This window comes from Rhodamnia argentea, chromosome 3 (genome assembly GCF_020921035.1).
Source record: "Rhodamnia argentea isolate NSW1041297 chromosome 3, ASM2092103v1, whole genome shotgun sequence".
Taxonomy (NCBI): Eukaryota; Viridiplantae; Streptophyta; class Magnoliopsida; order Myrtales; family Myrtaceae; genus Rhodamnia; species Rhodamnia argentea.
The window spans coordinates 26,861,846-26,883,624 of record NC_063152.1 but is presented as its reverse complement, the minus strand read 5'-3'; the positions used below and the strand labels follow the sequence as shown (position 1 = coordinate 26,883,624).

The 21,779-nt window shown below is 40.3% G+C and overlaps 1 protein-coding gene and 2 pseudogenes across 1 annotated transcript; 1 reads left to right on the top strand and 2 right to left on the bottom strand.

Moving 5' to 3' along the window:
- Positions 1–281: 281 nt before the first annotated feature.
- Positions 282–5,114, top strand: LOC115728357 (annotated as a pseudogene).
- A 4,812-nt stretch (positions 5,115–9,926) lies between these two features.
- LOC115727629 (ankyrin repeat-containing protein BDA1-like) lies at positions 9,927–11,477 on the bottom strand (the record flags this gene model as incomplete). The annotated part of the gene is made up of 2 exons (XM_030657881.2): positions 9,927–11,018; positions 11,094–11,477. Coding segments are annotated over 2 exons (1,263 nt in total), but the record flags the coding sequence as incomplete, so codon positions are not given.
- A 7,782-nt stretch (positions 11,478–19,259) lies between these two features.
- Positions 19,260–21,172, bottom strand: LOC115727625 (annotated as a pseudogene).
- Between the last annotated feature and the right edge of the window lie 607 nt (positions 21,173–21,779).

The following is a 21,779-nucleotide window of genomic DNA, read 5'->3' as shown; positions in this document are numbered from 1 at the left end:
TGCTACGATAATGTCTATAGTAAAAGTATAAATAGATAAGTTTAACACGAGGAAAAATTTTGGGTTGCGGAGCGTTGAGATGCGCGCAATGTTAACAACCCAAGGTCATGCAAAGGCATTGGATAGCAAGGACAAGTAGCCGGAAACAATGAAAGTGGCCAATAAGATTACACTTGTGTAAAACATGATAAGAAATTAGAAACAATATCAAATAATTAAGGATAATATTTATTAATTATTATTAATACCGAATGACCTGATCAGAAGCAATGCACTCATAGATGGCTTTTCGAGGAGCCGGCCACATGCCGTTGCACGTCGCTTGTATCACTGGCCATTTAAATTTCGTCCGAGAGATCCTCAAGCTGATGCCGAAGCTCGAGGAGAAAGTGAACACGGATGATTTCAGAACGTTAGCATATCGCGGCAGCTAGAGGTGATGTTGAGACTGCGAAAGAGATTTTAAAAGTGGGTAGGCCTCAATTGCTATGCCTTGTGAAGGGTAGGGAAAGAAGAATCCCTCTGCATTATGCTGCCGCCAACGGGGAGGTCGGTGTTGTGAAGGAATTGCTTTCCGCTTCGCCTGAGTCCGTCGAAGAGAGGATTGCCCGAGAGGAGACGGTGCTCCATCTCTCGGTGAAGAACAATCGGTCTGACGCGTTGGTTGCGCTGGTGGAGCATCTGAAGCAGCACAACAAGGAGAAGGTGATCAATTGGAAGGACAAGAAGGGCGACATCATCTTGCACCTCGCTGTTGCTGCCAAGAATTTCGAGGCACCCAATCTCTTGCATGTTTCCTTTTTTCCTTATCAATTTTTTTTCGCTTGTTCTTTTTGTATGATCTGAATGTCTGAACATCAAAGAGGAAAGAACAAAACAAGCAAAAGGAAAACAAATTGCCGGTGGTTGACTTCCTGCTTTGTGGGCATGCTCTCAAGCGCGAGGTCATGGAGGTGAACGCCTTGAACGAGAGTGGCTCAACCCCTCTGGATGTCTCGCCTCACTCTGATCGAAAGATTAGAGAAATCTTCGTGCGAGCCGAAGCCAAACATGGGCAATCAAACTTGCTCTCTTCACAAATAGTACTCGTGGACAACGACGATGACGAAGGTGATATCAAGGGGGCTACCAGCTATCAATCAGTGATGAAACTTGCTTTCGAAGATGATCATTCACCATCATCACCACCAAAAGATTCAAACTGAGGACAAAAGCCGTCGGCCGATCAACTACCAAGATGTCGATTCAATAAACAAAGTGTCGATCGGTTGTCAATGACTGTTCGACTCTCAAGACGCATGCATGAACCCATGCACGAACCAAGACTTGTCTTTACTGTTGAGTAGTTTTCAAGAGTCATTATTAGTTGAGTCTTTAAAGAGTCTGTTTGTATTCCGATGTATAGTTAATACTATGGATATACATAGTGTCTATTCATGTTTCTAGAGAAGTTCAAGAGTCGTATATCAAATCTATAAATAAGCGTGTCTTGTAACCATTTTGATATGGGTAAATCGATTATGAATACAAAAACATAGAAAAGCCATTTCCGTCTCCTCTTCCTTTGAGAGTTATTTCCCGAGTGTTTGTTGGTCACTTTTGATTTATCCCATCAGTACGCAGCGACATGCTGGTTGTAGTTGTGCTCATAGCAAGCGCAACCTACCAAGCAGTGCTTCAGCCTATTACCCTTCTTAAAAAAGACGAAACTAATACCAAGAAAGGCTTCCTTGCTGCATATTTATGTTTCACGGCAAGTACCTTTGGGACGAATTTGGCTCTGTTTCTCGTCATGAGCACCAACACGTTTGGATACTTTTTGTCTGTTCAGATGATCATCGATCTCACCAAAAACCTTCCATTCAAGGTGCTGCTGATGCTCTCCACGATCTCGATGGTCGGAACTTACCTTAAATGCATGGCGAACGTGCCATCCTGGTCGTTTCTGGATGAATATTACAGTCCTGCAGGAGCAATATTGGTAGTTACACTGGCGATCCTGATACCATCTGCTCTTCTATTAATACAGGATAAAATGGCACGATATTTTGGTATCTGTATGGAATTTCTTTCCCGGATTAACATCCCTAGGTGTTATGGACAGTTAAAAAATAAGTAGTTCTCGTCGTTAAAGATAGGGTTGTGCAAAGAAATGCAAACGATACGCCGCATCGGAATTGAGTTTGTCGTAAGTGTCGATCTGATACCCTTTGTTTCTCTCCCGTTGATTGTGTAATGTCCGCATATGCCTCATCCCATTTTGCTTAAAGAATGTAACCTGAGCTTATAGCACACATGTTGTTAATTTTAGTATAGAAAAGGTTATGTAGCTGTGAGGCAGTAATGTTAATACTGTTCCCTGAGAAGTAGCACTCATTTTTGTTGCCCATCAGTGACCAACAAGGGGGAAACTGTCGAAAACCTTCTAAGTCTATCGTACTTTTGTCAATTCAATAATAAGAGAGGTAGTAAAGATGACCTCAAAAGAAATGAGATTGAAATCCTTTGACTAAATTTACCAGTAATGGTAACTTAACCAAATACTAGTTTATTACTGATTATGAGGTTTAATGGGTAAAAACAAGGTTGCTGAAAGTGATTGTTTGATACTATTGGGCAATGAGTGGAGTTCTCTTCCCAGCTAGACCAGAGTTAGAGGAGCATCAAGCCATTGTACTGATAGGTGCAAGAGTGTCAACACTCGAACACATAAGAGGAGCGAACCCAAAAGCAAAGTCCACCCGATCCGTGTAGACCAAGGGCGAACACTCATTGTTTATGGCATGGACTAGCATCGTATCTAATCCCGTTGGCTCCCCATGCTTTCGCGCACTAGACATTAGCCCGGATATAAAAAATTAGTATTGTCTCTATTATGTTTTTGTAGGATGAGTTTTATTGTTAATGAAGTATAATACAAAATTAAGAATGTGTTTATTAGTAACATAAACACGTGGTAGATACTTCACTTTTTTTTTTTTGTAGAAAGATACTTCACTTATATGAGCTTAGAAGTGTAGTCACGCTTATTAAGAAAGTTAGGGTTACTTTCTAGAGAGCTCATAAAATATGAATAAACACAATGCCATAATAGATAGTGCTAAGTAAATTATAGAAATTCTCTTCAAACAACATATTAATATATGTTTATTATATCCGGTTCTATAATCGAAATAACAAGTTTAAAGCTACAACTTATAGAATGTTGAGATATTTGCACTAAAAGAATGAAGGTTTAACTCGAAAGAGACCTTCATTTATATATATTAATCTTATGGAATTTTTGGTTGTATATTTTTAAGAAGATTTTTGTAAGTTTATCTTACAAACAAAGTGAGGGATGTTGGTAGTTTGTTTGTAAGACAGACAAAGAGATGTCATATCTGAAAGTCACATGGAAAGGATGTAACTGTGTGGATTGGAATTGGTAGTTATTAATGGTTATTTTTTAACAATTAAAATTCATAAAAAAAAAAAAAAATCCAATTTACAGTTCTTTTAAAACGTGAAAATTTTTGTCCTTTTGAAACATTATGTGTGTTGAGAAATGAGAGCGGTTACTTTTCTCTCTCGAATCCTTGAGAGTTTTCCCTACCGTATGAGTAGTTTACCCTGAATCCCAGATTTCTTCCTCAGATTCCTTCCCATGGCCAAACTACGTTATCATTCCACCCCCAAAACTATAAATCCTGAACCTCATTAACCCAGAAATCATCTTTGGCATCTCTTTTCATTTCATGGCAAATCCCCGACCCTAACTCTTCAACCTGGATCTAGGAATGAAGCTGTACACAGAAGCAGTTTGTTCCTTACCCCACTGAAAATTCCCTTACACATCTGCGCATCCTTACCAGATGTTAAAGAAAATGGAGCAAGATAGTGACCAAGAGGCTCGCATGGCTTCCCTGTGTAGTCGACTAGGTCATTTGTGGCCTAGAACAAAGAAAGCAATAATGGACGAAATTGTTACAAAAGAAAGCTTGGAGGAAGGAGAACGTACATTATTTGGCCGTCTGTATTGCAGCCCAGAGATTAACTTCCAAGCGTTTCAATTCACCATGAAAAAAGCATGGAAAACAGAAAAGGTATTGTGTTCTCATCTAGAAGTCGGTCTATTTTCTTTTGTATTCGAAACTGTACAAGAGAAAAATAGGGTTCTGGAAACAGGACCTTGGTCTTTTTCAAGACATTTGCTGATTCTGAAACCATGGGTCCCTAGCACCATACCTCGATGCCTCCCTTTTGATTCTTGTGCTTTCTGGATGCACATTCTGGGGCTCCCAGTGGAAGCTAGAAAAGAGGAAGTTATTCGTAACATTGCCGGAAGAATTGGTAGAGTTGAGGCTATCAAAATCGAATCGAAAGGATTCGTTGGTGTCACAGTCAGCAAGGCTAAGGTCAATCTAAATTTGACATCCCCACTGGAATCTGGCTTAATCTACAGCTTCATGGGAAAGGAACTATGGTTAGACTTCCGTTATGAGAGACTGCCTTCTTATTGTTATTCATGTGGAAAGATGGGGCACTTTGCCCAAAACTGCTCAGATATTACATATGTCGAGGAAGTTTTTGCTGATAATACCAATATGTATTACGGATCATGGTTGCGAACGGAGATGAATACCCACAGCCCCTTTTGGAAATCCTTCTATGATATAGATATAACTGGAAGAATGGAGGAGGAGTCTATCCCAGAATCCCCAGAGAATTCTGAATTGCCTGATCCATCGCAGAAAAAGGCTGGAGAGAAAGGAAAAGGCAAACTCTCTAAAGAAGAGAAAGGCAAAAGAAAGATGAGTGAGCTTGAACCTTTAACCTCAAATGCGGATATGTCCAAAGTGATGGGTGATACAGCTGGAGAAAGAACCCTTATGATAGAACTCCCTTCAACCCAAGTTAGTCGAGTGACTCTGAAAGAAAGCCAGACAAGAACAAAGCTTAGAGAGCCTAAAAGAGGAAGAAAAAATGTGAACTGGGATGAGAAGGCTATGTTATTAGATGAAGCAAACTTTCTGGAAACCCCTGTAACCTCTGCTGAGGAACCAACATTACGGGCTTTGGTGGCTTGCACGAGTGAGGAAGAGACTTATGTTGCAGAAACAGTTTGTGGTTAATCCTACAGGAGTTGGTGGTGGTTTAGCTTTATTATGGAAAGAAGATGCTGAAGTTTCAATTTTCGAAGCTACAGATAATTATATTGATATTCAGTATGTTGACCCAATTCAGAAAATTCCCTTTAGGGTGACTTTTGTCTATGCGCCAGCAACATATCGAGCAAGACTCATTACTTGGGAGAAGATCAGACAACTCAGGTTTCTAAATAACCTTCCTTGGGTCTAGTTGGGGGATTTTAATGAAACGCTTTACCATTGGGAAAAGGTAGGAATGAGAGATTCTGATAATTATAGAATGCAAACTTTCAAAGAATTGCTAGATAGTTGTGGAATGATGGATCTGGAGAGCAAGGGATGTGCATTTACTTGGTCTAATAATAGAGAAGAAGAGTATCTAGTCAAGAAGAGACTGGACAGGGCTGTTTGTAACCTAGAATGGAGATTATCTTTCCCTCTGGCGGAGGTTTTTGCCTTGCCTGCTATAGGCTCAGATCACAGCCCTATTGTTCTCTCTTTAACAACTGAAAGAATTAGAAGAAGAAAAAATTTCAGATTTGAAGCCTTCTGGATGGAAAGTGAGGAATGCGGAGGTGTCATCAAGGAAACATGGGAGAAAGTAGAACAATCAGATGCTGACTTGGTTCATAAGCTGAAAAAAGTATCGGAAGCCCTGGAGAAATGGAGTAAAAAAAGCTTTCCAAACAGCCGAAAGCGTCTCCAAGAATTGAAATTTGAACTCGAATCCCTGACAAATGAACCAAACCCGAATCAGCATAGCAGTAAGAGGGAGGAGATCCTAAACCAGATTGAGAATTTGTGGAGGAGGGAAGAAATGTATTGGGGTGTTAGATCGAGAATCAATTGGCTGAAATGGGGAGACAAAAATACCAAATTCTTTCATGCAACCACCATCCAAAGAAGACAGCGCAACAGAATCTCCATGTTAAAACCAGTTGGACAGGAAATATGGGTCAGAGATCCCTTGCAACTGAAGGAGATGACCACTGATTTTTTCAAAGAACTATACTGCTCTGGAGGACCGAGAAATTTCCTTCCAGTGTTAGAGCAATGCCCCCGTATAGTCTCCAATGAGATGAATGCAGAGTTGTCAACTTCTATTACCATGACAGAGATACAAAAGGCTGTTTTTGAAATGGGATCCTTGAAAGCCCCAGGTCCTGATGGTCTTAATGGATTGTTTTATCAACAGAATTGGGAGAATATTAAAATGGGACTCTTCGAGGAAATAAAAGGCTTCTTTGAGACTGGAGCATTGAACCCTGATTTGAACAAAACTCACATTACACTCATACCTAAAGTCAAGAACCCAGAAAGACTCGACCAATTCAGGCCAATTAGTTTGTGCAATTTTGCGTACAAAATCTTCTCTAAGATCCTTGCTAATAGGCTCAAGCCGTGGCTGCCTGATCCGATTGCCGAAGAACAAAGTGCTTTCGTGGGGGGAAGACAAATTCAAGATAACATCCTGGTGGTTCAGGAAGTCCTCCATCAAATGAGAATCAGGAAAAGCAAGAAAAGATTTCGAGCCATCCTTAAAGTTGACATGAGAAAGGCTTATGATAGGGTGGAATGGGATTTTCTGGAAGCTTGTCTACTGAAGATGGGTTTCTGTTCTTTTTGGGTTAACAGAGTAATGTCCCGTGTTACATCGGCAACCTTCAGTGTTAAACTCAATGGCGAGCCTTTACCGTATTTTAAACCATCAAGAGGTATTCGACAGGGAGACCCCATCTCACCATACCTTTTTATTCTTATGTCAAATACTCTTTCAATGCGATGAGGAAGGCGGTGGCGACGGAACCATCGAGGCATAAAGTTAAAAAGCCGTGTCCAACTTTGTCGCACTTACTTTTCGCAGATGATTCTATTTTTTCTTGGATGGTAAATTGGTGGAAGTTCAAAATTTGGCTTCAATCTTGAATCGGTATTGTTATGCTTCGGGCAAGATATTAATCATAATAAGTCGGGGTTGTTCATGGGTCCAAACTGCCCATATCGATTACAAGAGAGTCGGCATCTGCATTGAGAGTTCCAGTGATGGAAAAAACAGGGAAATACCTAGGAATTCCATCCGATTGGGGAGAATCAAAAAACAGATGTTCTCTTGGATTAACGCGAGTGAATATGAAGCTTGAAGGTTGGAAAGAAAACCTCATATCCAAGGCGGGGAAAGAGATTCTAATAAAATCGATGGTACAGCAATTCCACAGTATGCAATGTCGATATTCAAGATACCCACTTCAATCGCAAATCAATGGAGAGGAAAATCGCGTCTTTTGGTGGAGTAATAGTGAGTCCAAAACCGGACAGCACTTGGAAAAGATGGGATATCCCGAAAACCGAAAAGGACAAAGGGGGCTAGGCTTTAAAGATCTTATGGATTTCAACAAAGCTATGCTAGGTAAGCAAGCTTGGAGAATAGCTCAAAATCGAGTTCACCGTGGAGCGGTTGCTAAAAGGATTGTATTACCCAGGCGGATCCTTTTTTCATGCAGAAAAGGTTCAAGACCATCCCGGGCGGGCAAAGCATTCTTTATGGAAGAGAAGCCATTTACGGGTCGATGAGATGGTCAATAGGCAATGGCGAAACGGTTAACATAAGAGAGGACCCTTGGCTAAAGAGGGGTATTATAGGTGGTCCAGCAAATGTAAATGACCCTTCTTTTGTAGCAGATCTCATTTTAAAACAGAATGCTATGTGGGATGAATCAACACTTAGACGTGTATTTGATGAAGAACTAGTTAAAGAGATCTCGTCTATACGCTAAACCTGCCTCTTGGAAAGGACAAGCTTATATGGACAGGGAAACAATCGGGAGATTATACGAAAGAATGGCTACAATGTTATCGGAGATAAAGTACCCGACCTTCCTTTGATGAAGCTTCAACATCTTTTCAACCATCTCGCAGATTATGGAACAAATTTGGAAGGCACATATCCCCCAAAATTCGTTTTTTCCGTGGAATGTTTGTCGAATGCCATTCCCACAAAGGAAAACCTCTCTAAGCGAGGCATAATCACTCACCCCGTGCTCGGTGTGTAACTTAGATGTGGAAACTACGAGCATATATTTCTACAATGCTCATGGACGAGCAAATCGGCAAGACCCCTCACTTTTGGGCATAACCGAGAGACCAAGCGGTATGCGGATGGATGAGTGGTTACGGGATGTTTTAGAGAGACAGGATCTCAGTATTTCCTTTGAATTGATTGCAACAACTCTTTGGTGCATACGGAAAAGAGGAATGATTCAGTTTCGGAGGAAGTAGACCAAACGCAACAAACCTTATCCATGATGCAGAATTAATCTTGAAAAGTTATACCAGATGGAATAAAAAGATCTTAATATTGCCGAAGGGAGATCAAGATTCCGTCCCAAATGGATACCTCCGACAACCTCAGCTCTAAAGCTTAACATTGATGCCTCCATCGGCAACGACACAGAACGGAGCTATCGCCGGTGTTCTTCGGGACTCGAAAGGTACTCGCTTGATGGATTCGTAGAGATAATCCCTCCTTTCTCGCCGATTGTTGCGAAGCACAAGCCTTAGTACACGGTCGAATTTTCCAAGTCGAGGAGAGAGAAGAAAATGCGGATATTAGTGGAGTCACTGCTATACTTTGGTGAGTGCGGTCAATGCGATAGGGGAGTTGGGAAGCCGAAAGTCGAAAGGTGAAGCCCAACACTTATTGGCCCGGATGAATAATGTATCGGTGGCGCATTGTGATAGAAGAGCCAACGAAGTAGCCGACCGGTTAGCCAAAACCCACCGTTCTAATAAAGTGCCTTTATCTTGGTTATCTAGACCTCCTCAAAGTTTATGGAATTTGCTTTGTTTTGATGCCCCCATGTTGGGCTTTTCATGTAATGACTCTTGAGTTTTCGCTATGAAGTTATTTCCATTCCGACCAAAAAAAAAAAAAAAAAAAACATTATGTGTGTTCACAAAAAGGTTTCACTATTATATATGTAACGTTTCTGGTTCAATATTCTTTTTTCACTTTTCTTCAACTTTTTATTTCACTCTAAAATACACAATTTATACTCTAATTGTTTCCTTTTAAGAGTTCTAGAAGAAATACCATAATTATTATCCGGTATTATGAGGCTTTATCGTATTTTAGAGGATTTTTGCCGGTAACCATTCGCAATTTTGCGGGACAAATAATTGCTTAAAAGACAGTTTATTTTTCAAGCCTTAAAATTTTGATTTCATTTTTTTCCTTTCATTAGAATTGATTTTTCAAACATTAGGATACTTGAGAATTATTTTTTTCGGCATAGGCGTGATATCCTGCATTCACGAAAAGGCCTAACAATAATAATCCAGTATAGTCGGAAAATCAAAATTACAATCGCTCATATACTCGAACGCTTCCACACCTAAATTACAACTAAAATCCAAAGTGTTTACAATAAAAGTAACTCGCGTGGACGTAAAATTGGGTGTTGAAGCCTTCCGCGGCATGCTTGTATACGGTTCATCCCGTATGTTCTTTTTCTTTCCATTGTGCACTTCGGCTCCAAGGCCGCCGTGCGGTCGTTTGTCGGGAAAGGAAAAATCTATAGAGCAAAACACCCTTGTTTCTGTTATAACCCTCCAAGCATGAGTAAACTATTACATAGGAAATAAACTAACCATTAAAGACATTGATACTACCCAAACATTAAAGACATTGAAACTAGAAAACATGTTGATTACATACAGGCTCGAACTTTGACTCTTGATAACCACAACTCACTTAAGACTCTTACAAACTCGGTTCACCATTTCGGGCAACTGAATGGACATCTTGAAAGATCAACTAACAGTCAAGGACATCATCTAGAACGCCTCCCTATAGTTGATTGGTTGTCTCGGACTAGACGACAAGCTTGTAAGTCGGTACTTCGTCTACCGAAACCGGCAACTCTCTTGCTGAATTTGTCGGCCCGCAACGAATGCTTCGGCATCAGAATCATCCGCGGACATTAGACAATCGACTGGAGAGAACCAAGGGCGTCAGATCGGCACTGGGCGTTGTCGGCGAGCCCCAGTCGCGTTCGGATGTGTCTGCCCCACCTTTGAGGAGAGAGAATCCATGAGGCAGAGGATGTTAATCCGGGAAAGGAATTCTATCCACATGCCAAGATATGTTGCTATTTTAATCTGTATCAACAGAAGAACAACTGGGATCACGATCGCCAGCGTTCCTATGAACGCCGCTCCTACGAAGCTGAAATTCTCATCCAGCAGTGACCGGGACGGCACGTTCACCATGCAGCTGAGGTAGGTCCAAACCATCGCGAACGTGGAGAGCACCAGCGGCAACTTCAGTGGAAGATCATGGGTGAGGCTAATGATCGCCTGAACTGAGATCAAGAATCCGAACGTGTTGCTGCTCATGAAGGATAATAGAGCCAAATTCCTCCCGGTGGTACTTGCCAGGAAAGATGAGTATGCCGCAACGAGGCCCTTCTCGTTATGAATTTGGAATTTTTTAAGAAAGGTTGGAGGCTGAAGCACGGCTTGGTAGGTGGCGCTTGCTATGAGCGCAGCCACAACCAGCAGGGCGCTGCGTTTGTCGCCCAGCGACTCTTGTCCCAGGTTCGAATCTTTTCGCGGTGGTGATGGCGGATGATCATTCTCAACTGCAGGTTTTGCAACTGATTGATAGCTGGTAGCTATCTTGATGTCATCTCCGTCGCCGTCCACCCGGACTATTTGTGACGGGGGCGAGTTTGATTGCCCGTGTTTGGCTCCAGCTCGACCGAGGATTTCTCTAATCTCCCGATCGGACCGAGATGAGACGTCGAGAGGGGTTGAGCCGCTCTTGTTCAAGGCGTTGACCTCCACGATCCCCAATTCCAGAGCATGTCCACAAAGCATGAATTCAACCACCTGCAATTTGTTTTCAATCTTTGTTCTGTTGTCGATAGTTTTGAGATATCAAAGAAAGGGAACCGCGCGACTTGCCTCGAAATTTTCGGCTGCGGTGGCGAGGTGCAAGACTGTATCGCCCTTCTTGTCCTTCCAATTGATCACCTGCACCTTGTTGTGCTGCTTCAGATGCTCCACCAACACGACGACCGCATCAAACCGGTTGTTCTTCACAGCGAGGTGAAGCGCCGTCTCCTCCCTGGCGGTCGTCATTTCGATGGACTTAGGCGAAGCAGAGAGCAGCAACTTCAAGACATCGAGCTCCCCGTTTATGACAGCATAATGCAAAGGGATTCGGCCCTCCCTTCCCTTCACAAAGCATAAGCTTTGCCCCACCCTCAAGAGCTCCCTCGCGGTCTCAACATCACCTCGAGCCGCAGCCATGTGAAGCGGACTGAAGCCACCCGCGTTCACTTTACGACAGAGATGTTAGTTGTTCGTTTTCAACTAAGGGTAAATTTATCACCGACACTCATGATTTGTTTTGTCTTAGGAGAGAGTGTGTCTCTCTCTTCCGTCAGTGGTGGTCAATGTCCTGGTCTTTGCATTTTTATTGTGGTACAAATTATTGAACTACTATGGACCCCAATGTCATCGTGTTGTGTACTCGTGTCGATGTCTATGTCCTTTGATTGAGAGTGCGCGTCGTTTTCATATAAAGACGTCGCTTTGTATGTTCGCTTTAGCCGTATTCGAATAGTACCATATGTTTAGGGTCTTGGGCTTATTTTTATCATTGTTTTTAGGGTCTTGTGCCCTGGATTTTCCAGGCCCGTTCAGCTTTATCACGGGCTGACCAAACGAATCGACTTTTGATCCTTCTTTCTCTTATGGTTTTTAGGTATCTGTCGTTTTTTTTTATTGAGATTATGGGCGAATATCTTATTATGTGTAACGTGAAAAAATTGCCTAAAAAATCTTAAGTCTAATAGACTTTAGTCAATTTAGTCTTTTAGTCTTAAAAATTATTTAATTTTATCAATTTAGTCCTAAATCTTCTCATACTTTATAGATTTAGTCAATCCGACCAATTCTTGCCCGAAATCGTTAATGTGGATGTCACCCTTCCTATGTGACATAGCCGATGTCGATGTAGACAAAATTTATTAATACTTAGTGTTTATAAATTTTTTTATTGGTTTTTTTTTTTCCCTCCTTTTTCCCTTTTTTCTAGTTGTTTTCTCCTTGAAGTGGCAGGCAAGGCACGTCGAGGCCCTTGCCCAAGGCCTTCGCAGCCCCGTCTGCTCTAAGTGAGGTGGTCCTCACCTAGATCTGGGGCTTGGTGGCTCTCACCTGGGCCAACGAGGGCAAGCTGGCCCTAGCTTAGTAGCCAATGAAATGGAAAAAAAAAAAAATTTAAGTTTTTAAAAAATAAATAATTTAAAATGTTCATGTCTGCCTGGCCACTCCACATAAGATGACTGGCATTCACGCCGGCGATCAAAATTTTTAGAACTAAATTGGTACAAATGCAATAGTTTTAGGACTTTTTTGGTACTTTGCCCGACGGTGAGGAATAGAGAATGAATGCAACAATGCATTCTCCAAGGTGTGTTTATTTCATGAAAAAGTTCAAGATTTTTCATTCATTCATTTTTACACGGGCAACAAAACGGCTCAAAATAAAAGATAATCAACATAAAACCCTACACTGCCAAACATGTGGTCACATACAACTATAACGATGAAAAGTTTAAACGCATGGCCATATACAATTATAAACAATAAAAAGTTTAAACACGTAATATAAGCAATAAAACTCGGTTCCCCATTCGTCAAAATAAAATTTTAAATTCCATTCTCCATTCATCCATAGAAATGTTGCTCCAAAGATTCTAGAGATAGGCGACAAAAAATGGAGAAGAAACAAATGAGGCAAGACTCAACTTAGAGAAATTACGTTGTTTATACTATTGCTAAGAACCGATTCCAAAATCGGCCCGGCTCCCGAGTGGGTTTTCACTTGGAATCGGGAACCGGATTGATTTTTCAAGTGGTTTGATCCGGTTTCGGGTTACGCCCGATCGATTGCTCACCCATAACTGTGATGATAATAGCATATTTTGAGCATTAAATTCTTGAAGGAGTGGACACTAGAGCAATTTCTAATTATTTATCAATTATTTTATGTGACCGAGAATATCTTGTTAATCTCACAATTAATTAAAAACGGTCACATAATCATTTCTCTTCCATATATTTTATTGTTTGAATTTTCTCAACGATTTAAGTTATAAAATTCAAAGTTTAAGATTCTAATCGTGGCAAATCTCGTTTCTTGATTAAAAAATTAGGTTGACGTCTTTAGTATCTCAATTGCATAAACGTCCTGATTTAGCATAGGCGTGTAGAATTAGGCCTTTAAATTTCACATTTTCACAACTTTGGCTGAAGTATAATGTTTTGGCTGAGTCAAAGAATTTAACCTTTTGTTGAAAAAAATAATATTTAGAATTCATTAGTTTCAAATTTCATTTTAAGCGTTTGATTTAGGGACTATTAATTTTAAAAGACCTCAGGTCCGATAAAAGAAATTTCAATCTCAAGAGCCGATCGATTATTTAAAATATCATACTTGACACCAGAGGCTTTGAGCTCTTACCTCTTAGTATCACGCTTCTTGGCACAACCATACAAAATCCTCGGTTATTTTATTTTTGGGGGAGGGAAGGCGCAATTTTTTTTTTCCCGGGCAACAAGGGATTTCCTCTCGCTTTGCTAGCTTGGCTCATTCTCATGGGTTCTCGCAAAAAGTTTTCTCTTTAAGGCACCATTGGTTTTGTGGAAAATAACTTTCAGAAAAATATTTTTGACTTTTTTGGCATTTGTTTCGCATAAATTGAATGAGTCAACGAACGCATTTTCCGCCGATGGAAAAAACACATTTAAAAGCGGGGAAAATAATTTTTCTTTTCAAAAAAAGGAAAATATTTTCTTTTATCTTCCCTCCCTCCATTCATTCACATTACTTTTATTTTAAATTATTCTAAATAATGCAGAATATTTTAATATCTCAAATTTTACTAGTCACATAAAATACTAATATTCTAATATATTTTATTTTTCATTTTCTTTTGTTTTCTTTCTATGCTTGCCCGTGATCGGCGAGGTGGAGCTAACTAGACTTAGCAAGCTCACCTCATCCGCCTTAAGTGAGACTAGGCCTCACTAGATCCGGCTAGGTGAGCTAGCTCGAGGCTGGCGAGGTTAGCCTCGTCGGCCATGGGTGAGCGGTTGTGGCTGATCGCTAGTCGTTGTTGTGGTCGGTGACCGGCTAAAGAAGGAGAAAAAATAAAAAAAAGAAAAGAGAAAGAGAAAAAAATTTTAAAATAAAAAAAATAAATAAAAAATAATTATTGAAAAGATTGCATTGAGAAAACTCAAATCCGATACTCCGTACCAAAGGAGGAAAAATATTTTTTAGTTAATTTCATTTGAATATAAAAAATATTGTTATTTTCCTAAAAAATAACTACTTAAAAAATATTTTTCGATAACAACTCATTTTTCGCGAAATGAAAGAGAGCAGCCTCTACTCTCCCTCCGAGGACAAAGACACAAGGGCTCCCTCTTGAGCAATGATTCTTTTCCTTCTCTTTGGGTTTTTTTTTCCCTTCTTGGACAGCAATTGAAAAGATTAGTAATCTCTCTCTCTCTCTCCCCCTCTGCAAAAGGCCTCTATACTTAGGCTCTATTCATTTCACGAAAAATAAGATGTTTTTGGAATGTTATTTTCCAAGAAAATGAAAATATTTTCCCGACGTTCAGTTGAAACGTGAAAAAATGACCTGTAAAATATTTGCTCCTGTTCGATATGAAAAATTGACCTTTCTTTTCCCCTTTATACTCCTTTTAACAATTTTTATTTCTAATTTTTTAATTGTATATAATATTTAACATTTTATTTTGTAATTTTAATTTCATTTTTACTTTTAATTTTTGATTTTTTTCTCTTTTCATCTTTTTTTTTCCCTTCCCTTCTTCTTCTTCTGCTGATCATCGACCAGAGACAAGGCTAGGCATCACTTGAGGTCAGCGAGGCTTACCTTAGCTTGAGGTCTGCGACGCATGGACTTGCCTGGCCACAGGCCTTGAGGCTCGGGCTTGCTCAATGGCCTTGGCCGTGGTTAACAACCAGCAGGAAAAGGGAAAGAAACAAATTCAAATAAAGATAAAGAGAAAAATAAAAAGGAAAATGAAATAGAAAAAATAAAATAAAAAATTTAAAAAATAAAAAATAATTGAAAAGAAGGAATGTGAAAGAATGGAGGAAAAATGACCAAAAAAATGAAAGAAAGAGTGGTGGAAAAGAAAGATGAGGGACAATGATTTTCCATGAGAGGAAGATTTTTTCCTTGGTTCGTTTATTTTTGGTGAAATGAACTCCTGAAAATCCGGAAAATATTTTCTTGAAAGTTCCTTGGCCTCGCTAGTACTTGTTCTCGACCTCATTTGCGCCGCCGTCACCAGTCGCTTCCCGACCACCTTCCAACGAGCTGCTATCTTACCATCATCTTTCCATCTATCCCTAGGCCGCTCGTCGTCAGAACCTAGGCAGAATTCCTCAGACGGCCAAGTTTTAACCATGGTTCCTCACACGGTACAGATGAACTTTCTCACCGGCAGCTCAAACCAGCGGATTCTCGTCACTATCCGGCGGCTGACAGCATCCATAGACAGTCCTGATCTTGCGACATTGTCCCTCAACGAGTCCTCGAAGTTTCCTCGGTCTGAGTTCATCCAAAACTTTACCGCATCATGCTTCGATTCACTTTAACCTCTGAAACCTTTTGTTCAAAGTTTAAAGTCCTGTTACTTCAAGTCTCTCACTATTTTCATTACTCCGTTTCAAAGTTTTGGCGAGCTTCTGACGGCCAATCCGTACAAATTGAAAGTAAGAAATGGTGGCAGGTTTGTTCATTTGATCGAAGTGACTACAAACAAGGTTCGTCCACTCGAACAAGATAGGTTATTCTTCGAGAGGCCAAATGCATGCAGGACTTCACAGTGGCCGAGATGCTCAATGTTTGTCAATGATCACTTTTGAGTGTTGTTTGCTTAGCAAAATAATGTTTAGGAGCCGATAGAGACACGACCATTGCATGTTTGGGGTTGTGTATTTTTCGTAGTCCAGTGAACCAGCCTCGGCTCGTGCGTTGTATGAGATAGTTAATATAGGAATCTGGTAAAATGATCAACTAGAGAAATGATCCTAACATAATAAGCTTCGATTTGATAGGTCATAAGCCAAAATTAAAGGAAGTTTACTAGGCCAAACTCACTTCGAAATTTGAGAACAGAATATGGAAAAACCGGAGTTTTTTTTTTTTTTTTGGTAGAGAGGAAAAACTGGAGTTGATTCTGGCAAAAACACAAGTATGATTTTTCCTCAATTTTTACGATTTTCTTTGTTCCAAATTTGAGAAAACTCACATCATGAAAGTTGAATATAATATTTCAATATTTCAAAAGGTATGAATTTATGAAAATCCAACATTGTTTCATCGATATGATGCCCTCCCTAAAAGGACGATCAGAACGGGTGGTCGATCTGTTTTTCTGGAGCTTGCATTGGCCAATTTGATTTTGCAATTCTCAGATAGCTCGGTGTTTTTTTCGGAAAGAACACAAGTAAGAAAATTTTTCAAGAAGACGAAAAATTATAAATCTAGAAAGTTTGGGGCCTGGGCATAAATTCAGAGGGTCAATTTGTGAACTTCGGACAAGGTCATGGACTGGCCTACAAAACTCATAGAATCTAACCTCTAAGGGGAAATTGGTAATTACAAATTACAAGGGCTCTTTTGCGAAAATTCATAAAACTGAACTTGGAGAGCACTCGAAGGCCTAGATTTCTGTTAAATGTTGGTGTCGTTCTGGACTCGTTTACTCATTTTCCCACATTTTCAAAATCGGGTGTAAAACTGGGTCAAAATTTGGAACGAGTGCCGGTTACGGGATAATTTTGGGTCGAATCAGGTCTACTGGTCTTAATCAACATTGAAGTCACATTCTAAGCTTTCCAATGATGCCTAATTCTTTGAATACCTAGATCATTAAGGCATTCAATTGATTGAAAACTTCACAACCCATAATTAGTTTAAAATTAAGCAAGTGACCAAAGTTGGTTCTCTAATTGATTGATGATTGGTGGAGCCTTGCATATGGCTGTTAGATATATGATTAGGCTCACGGTGCAAGTGAAATTAGCCTTCCGCTTTGCGAATACAAGTAGGGGTTTATTATTCCTAATCTTAATTAATCAATAAACCCCTAGTTGATTAGGAGGTATCTTGGGAATTAATGGAAATGCATGCGTAACCAAAGGCCGAAGCCGAAGCTATCAATCCTTGATGAACTTTGCTAATCCTTCATTTGATTGAGTGCATGTGTTCATTGAGTGAATGAGCGAACGGGTGAAACCAACACAACAAGGTGGTAGCCGTGAGCAGCGGCCCATGGAGGAGGCAACCAAAGAATACCAAAGGAGGTGATCGACCGATATTTATTCCGGTCTTAACCATTTTGTGATAGTTTGAGTTTAGATAATTAGTAAACTTAGGTTCTAATTAGCTTAGCCTATACTTCGATAAAATCAATTTAAACTTAGCTTCACACTTAATGAATAGGATAGATTAGCCTAAGTCCACCTCTAAATGAAATTGATTAAAATGAGAATCATCTTCGATAGGCTGAGTCTTTAGACTCACCTTAGTCCAATTAGCAATCTTCCGAAGGTTCATGTTTCGAGGCTCAATAACGAGGCTATGCCTATTCTTTGCCCGATATCCTATTGGATTTTATATTTCGCCACTAAGACAAATTTTTAAGTTTTTTGGTGTTTTCTTTATCACAACGCTTTTCAGTAGCTTGTGTTAAATTCCATTTTAGACTAGGATTGAGATTAGTTTAGGTTTTAAACGAAAACAAACTCACGAAAATATTTGCATCATCATTAACTTTAAGATTAAATCGTAACCGAGATTGCATGATCACTTAGGTAAATAACCAACTAATTAGTAGTAGCGAAAGAGCACTAATAGACATTAGCGTAATCAGGTTTCCAACCCTAAAATCTCTGATTGCGTTACAAGTCTTGATTGGTTGCTAGCCAATCTCAAATAAGCTAGTAGCAACTCCTAAAAATTCATAGACTTAAAAGAATTAAAAACGAAATTTGATGTCACATGAGATATGGGCTTGGGAGAGCCCGCACGTAAATCAATGGGCCAATTGGCTTGCCTTTTGGGTAACACCCCTAAACAAAATCCTTTCCCCCTCTCGAATGGAAAAGGGATATGGCAACAATTATTTAGAATATATGTTAATAAAATGAATCAAGCGTGGAAAATATTTGAATAATATCTTTGATTTGGCCCCTATTGATCTTTTTGAATGAGAAAATGACACAAAAATGATCCCTAAATTTTGTCCTCAATGTACAATGTGGTTCATGAAATTTATCCTAATATGCAATTTTATTCCCGAACTTGAAATTTTTTTAATTTAATCATTGAACTTTTGATACATGTTTGATTTTGTTCATAAACTATATGAAAGTACATCAATTTTGTCTTTCCATTAATTTAAGTTTAGGATAACATTGAATATTTTCATATATTTTGGAGACTAAATTAAACATTAGCCAAAAGTTTAGGGATCAAATTAAATAAATTAAAAGTTCAGGAACGATATTGCATATTGGAATAAAGTTTAGGGAGTACATTGAATAATTAAAAGTTCAAAGATTACATTGCATATTGTGCCAAACTTCAAGGATCATTCTAAAATTTCAAATAAACGTTAAGGTAGACGTCACGAATGGACAATACGAATGCATGCCACTTCTCGAGAAGAAGCAGCATTTCCTAGGAGAAAGTAAGATACAAAATAGGGTACGACGAATCATCCCGGACATTACAATGGACTGAGAGAGCCAAGGGTATCATTTCGACACCTGAAATTATTGGTAAACTCGATTCCGACACTGCTTACAATATGCATTTCTTGACGTAACATTTCCCACTAAAAAAAAAGATACAAAATAAGATACGGCAAATCATCCTGGACATTACACAATGGACTAGAGGAACCAAGGGGGTTATTTCGACATATGAAGTTATCGACAAACTCGATACCGACACCCCTCACTCTTCCCACTTCTTGGCAGAATCCTTAAAGGAGAGAGAAATACTATCTCAATCACTGAGAGCTTGTGTTTCCTAGACTGTACATATCACCTACGATGCTATTCCAGGGTACCCTTGGTACCCAGACTTCTAAAAATCGTATCCCGATATTTAAAAATCTTGCGATTATTCTCTGTGTAAGTAGAAGAGCAAGTGATATTACCAGCGGCAGCCCGGCTAACAATTCTACGCTTATCAGACTGAATTTTTCCCCCAACGCGTTCGAGAACGGCATGTACCACAAGAAGCAAAAGTAAGTGTAAACCATTGCGGCCATGGAGAGTAGCAGCGGCCACTGCAATGGAAGACGTCTGGTGAGACAAATGATCATCTGAACAGACACGAAGAATCCGAACGTGTTGCCGCTCACAAAGCACAGGTAATTCACATCCCTCATGAAGGGACCTGTCATGAAAGATGCGTATGCTGAGAGGAGGCCTTTGTTGGTACTATTTTTGGCCTTCGGGGCAAAGCTCGGAGGCTGAAGTAGGGCCTGGTAGGTCGCGCTGGCGATGAGCGCAGCTACGACCAGCAGGGCATTGCGTATATCGCCCAACGACTCTTGTCCTTGGTTCGAACCTCTTGCTGGTGATGATGGTGGATGATTATTTAAGATTACAGTTTTCACAGCTGATTGATGGCTGGTAGCTTTCTTGAGATCGTCTTCTTCTTCGTCGTCGTCCACCAGGACTATTTGTGAAGAGGGCGTGTTCGATTGCCCATGTTGGGCTCCGGCTCGCACTAGGATTTCTCTAATCTCTCGATCAGAGCGAGGCAAGACATCCAGAGGGGTTGAGCCACTCTCCGTTCAAGGCATTCACCTCCATGACCTCGCTTTTGAGAGCATGCCCACTAAGCATGAAGTCAACCACCTGCAATTTGTTTTCCTTTAGTTTGTTTTGTTTTGTCCTCTTTGATGTGCGCGCATGACAACACTTTTGCTTTAGAAATTAACTTCTAATAAGAAGTTAATTTTTCTACTTCTGGAAAGAAATATTTTTTTTTTTACTTTTTCAAATGATTCCCAAACTACTTTTGGAGTAAAAAAATGCATCAGCAGTAGAAAAATAAAATTGCGCAACCAAACAAATTTCTGCTCCAGAAGTATTGTCATGCGCGTTCTAAGACATTCAGAACATACAAAAAAAAAAAAACCAGAAAAAAGCAAAGAATCAAAAAAAGGAAAGGCGTGAGAGATTGCATGCCTCAAAATTTTTGGCAGCGGCAAGGTGCAAGACTGTGTCGCCCTTCCTGTCCTTCCAGTTGATCACTTGCTCCTTGTTGTGCTGCTTCAGGTGCTCCACCAGCACGACGAATGCGTCGAACCGATTATTCTTCACTGCAAGGTGGAGCGCCGTCTCCTCTCGGGCAGTCGTCTCTTCAATGGACTCAGGTGAAGTAGAAAGCAGTTCCTTCATGGCACTGACCTTCCCGTTTGCGGCGGCACAATGCAGAGGGATTCTTCTCTCCCTGCCCTTCACAAGGCATAGGGGTTGAGGCCAATCCGCCTTTAAAATCTCCCTCACAGTCTCGACATCACCTCTAGCCGCCGCGATGTGCAACGGACTAAAGCCATCCGCGTTCACCTCATCTACGAGCGTTGGCATCAACTTGAGGATCTCTCGCACGAAGTTCGAATGGCCAGCGACACAGGCGACATGGAGTGGGGTGTGGCCGGCTCCTTGGAGAGCCGCCTCCTCGAGGATGAGTCCATTGCTTCTGATCAGGTCATTCAGTAGACCCACGTCGCCTTTCTGAGCTGCTTCTAACAACCTTGGATCCATTTGAGTGTTTATATGTGTATGTGTGGCCTTGGTACTTAGAACTGATAATGGCGAACGCGCATGAATCATGGTTTTATAGATTGGAAATTATTGCCTGATCATGGGAATATCTAAATTACTTCATTAACACTTAATTTCTTCGAGGAGTTTGTTCTGTCAAAAGTTTAAATTGGGCTATTCTTTACTCCCTTTGAAGCATTGAAATATGCCCATGTGTCGCACGTGCTTTGATTTTAAAAAATATTTATTTCCTGTTTAGATTATTTTATAGAAAGCTATTATTCTTGATTCTTAAGATTAATTTCTAATTTCTTGATTGCATTTTCATCAAGGTTAAAAAAAAAAAAAAAAGATGCCGAATGATGGCACCGCTGCAACACCATCGTCGGAAAGGGCCGCAAGGGTTGCCAGGGCTTCGGCGACTCGCAAGCCACAAACCCTCGTTTAGATTTGGGCAAGGACCGGCGACCTTCGGGCAGATTTGGGAAGGAACAACAGCCATCGTTGAGGCCTCAACAACCACTCCTGGTGCTTTCTGGCGATGGTGGGCTACCAACGCCACCCATAGGCGCCAGTGTGTTTTTTTTCCTATTTTTCTTTTTAGTTTCTGTTTTCTTAGCTACAATCCTATTTTATTGTTGGGTTAATACCACGAAACCTAAATTGGTACACCTGTGGCAAATATATCCCAAATTATTTTTTTGACCACCAAAAATCCCAAACTAGTACATTTGTGACAAATTAACTCA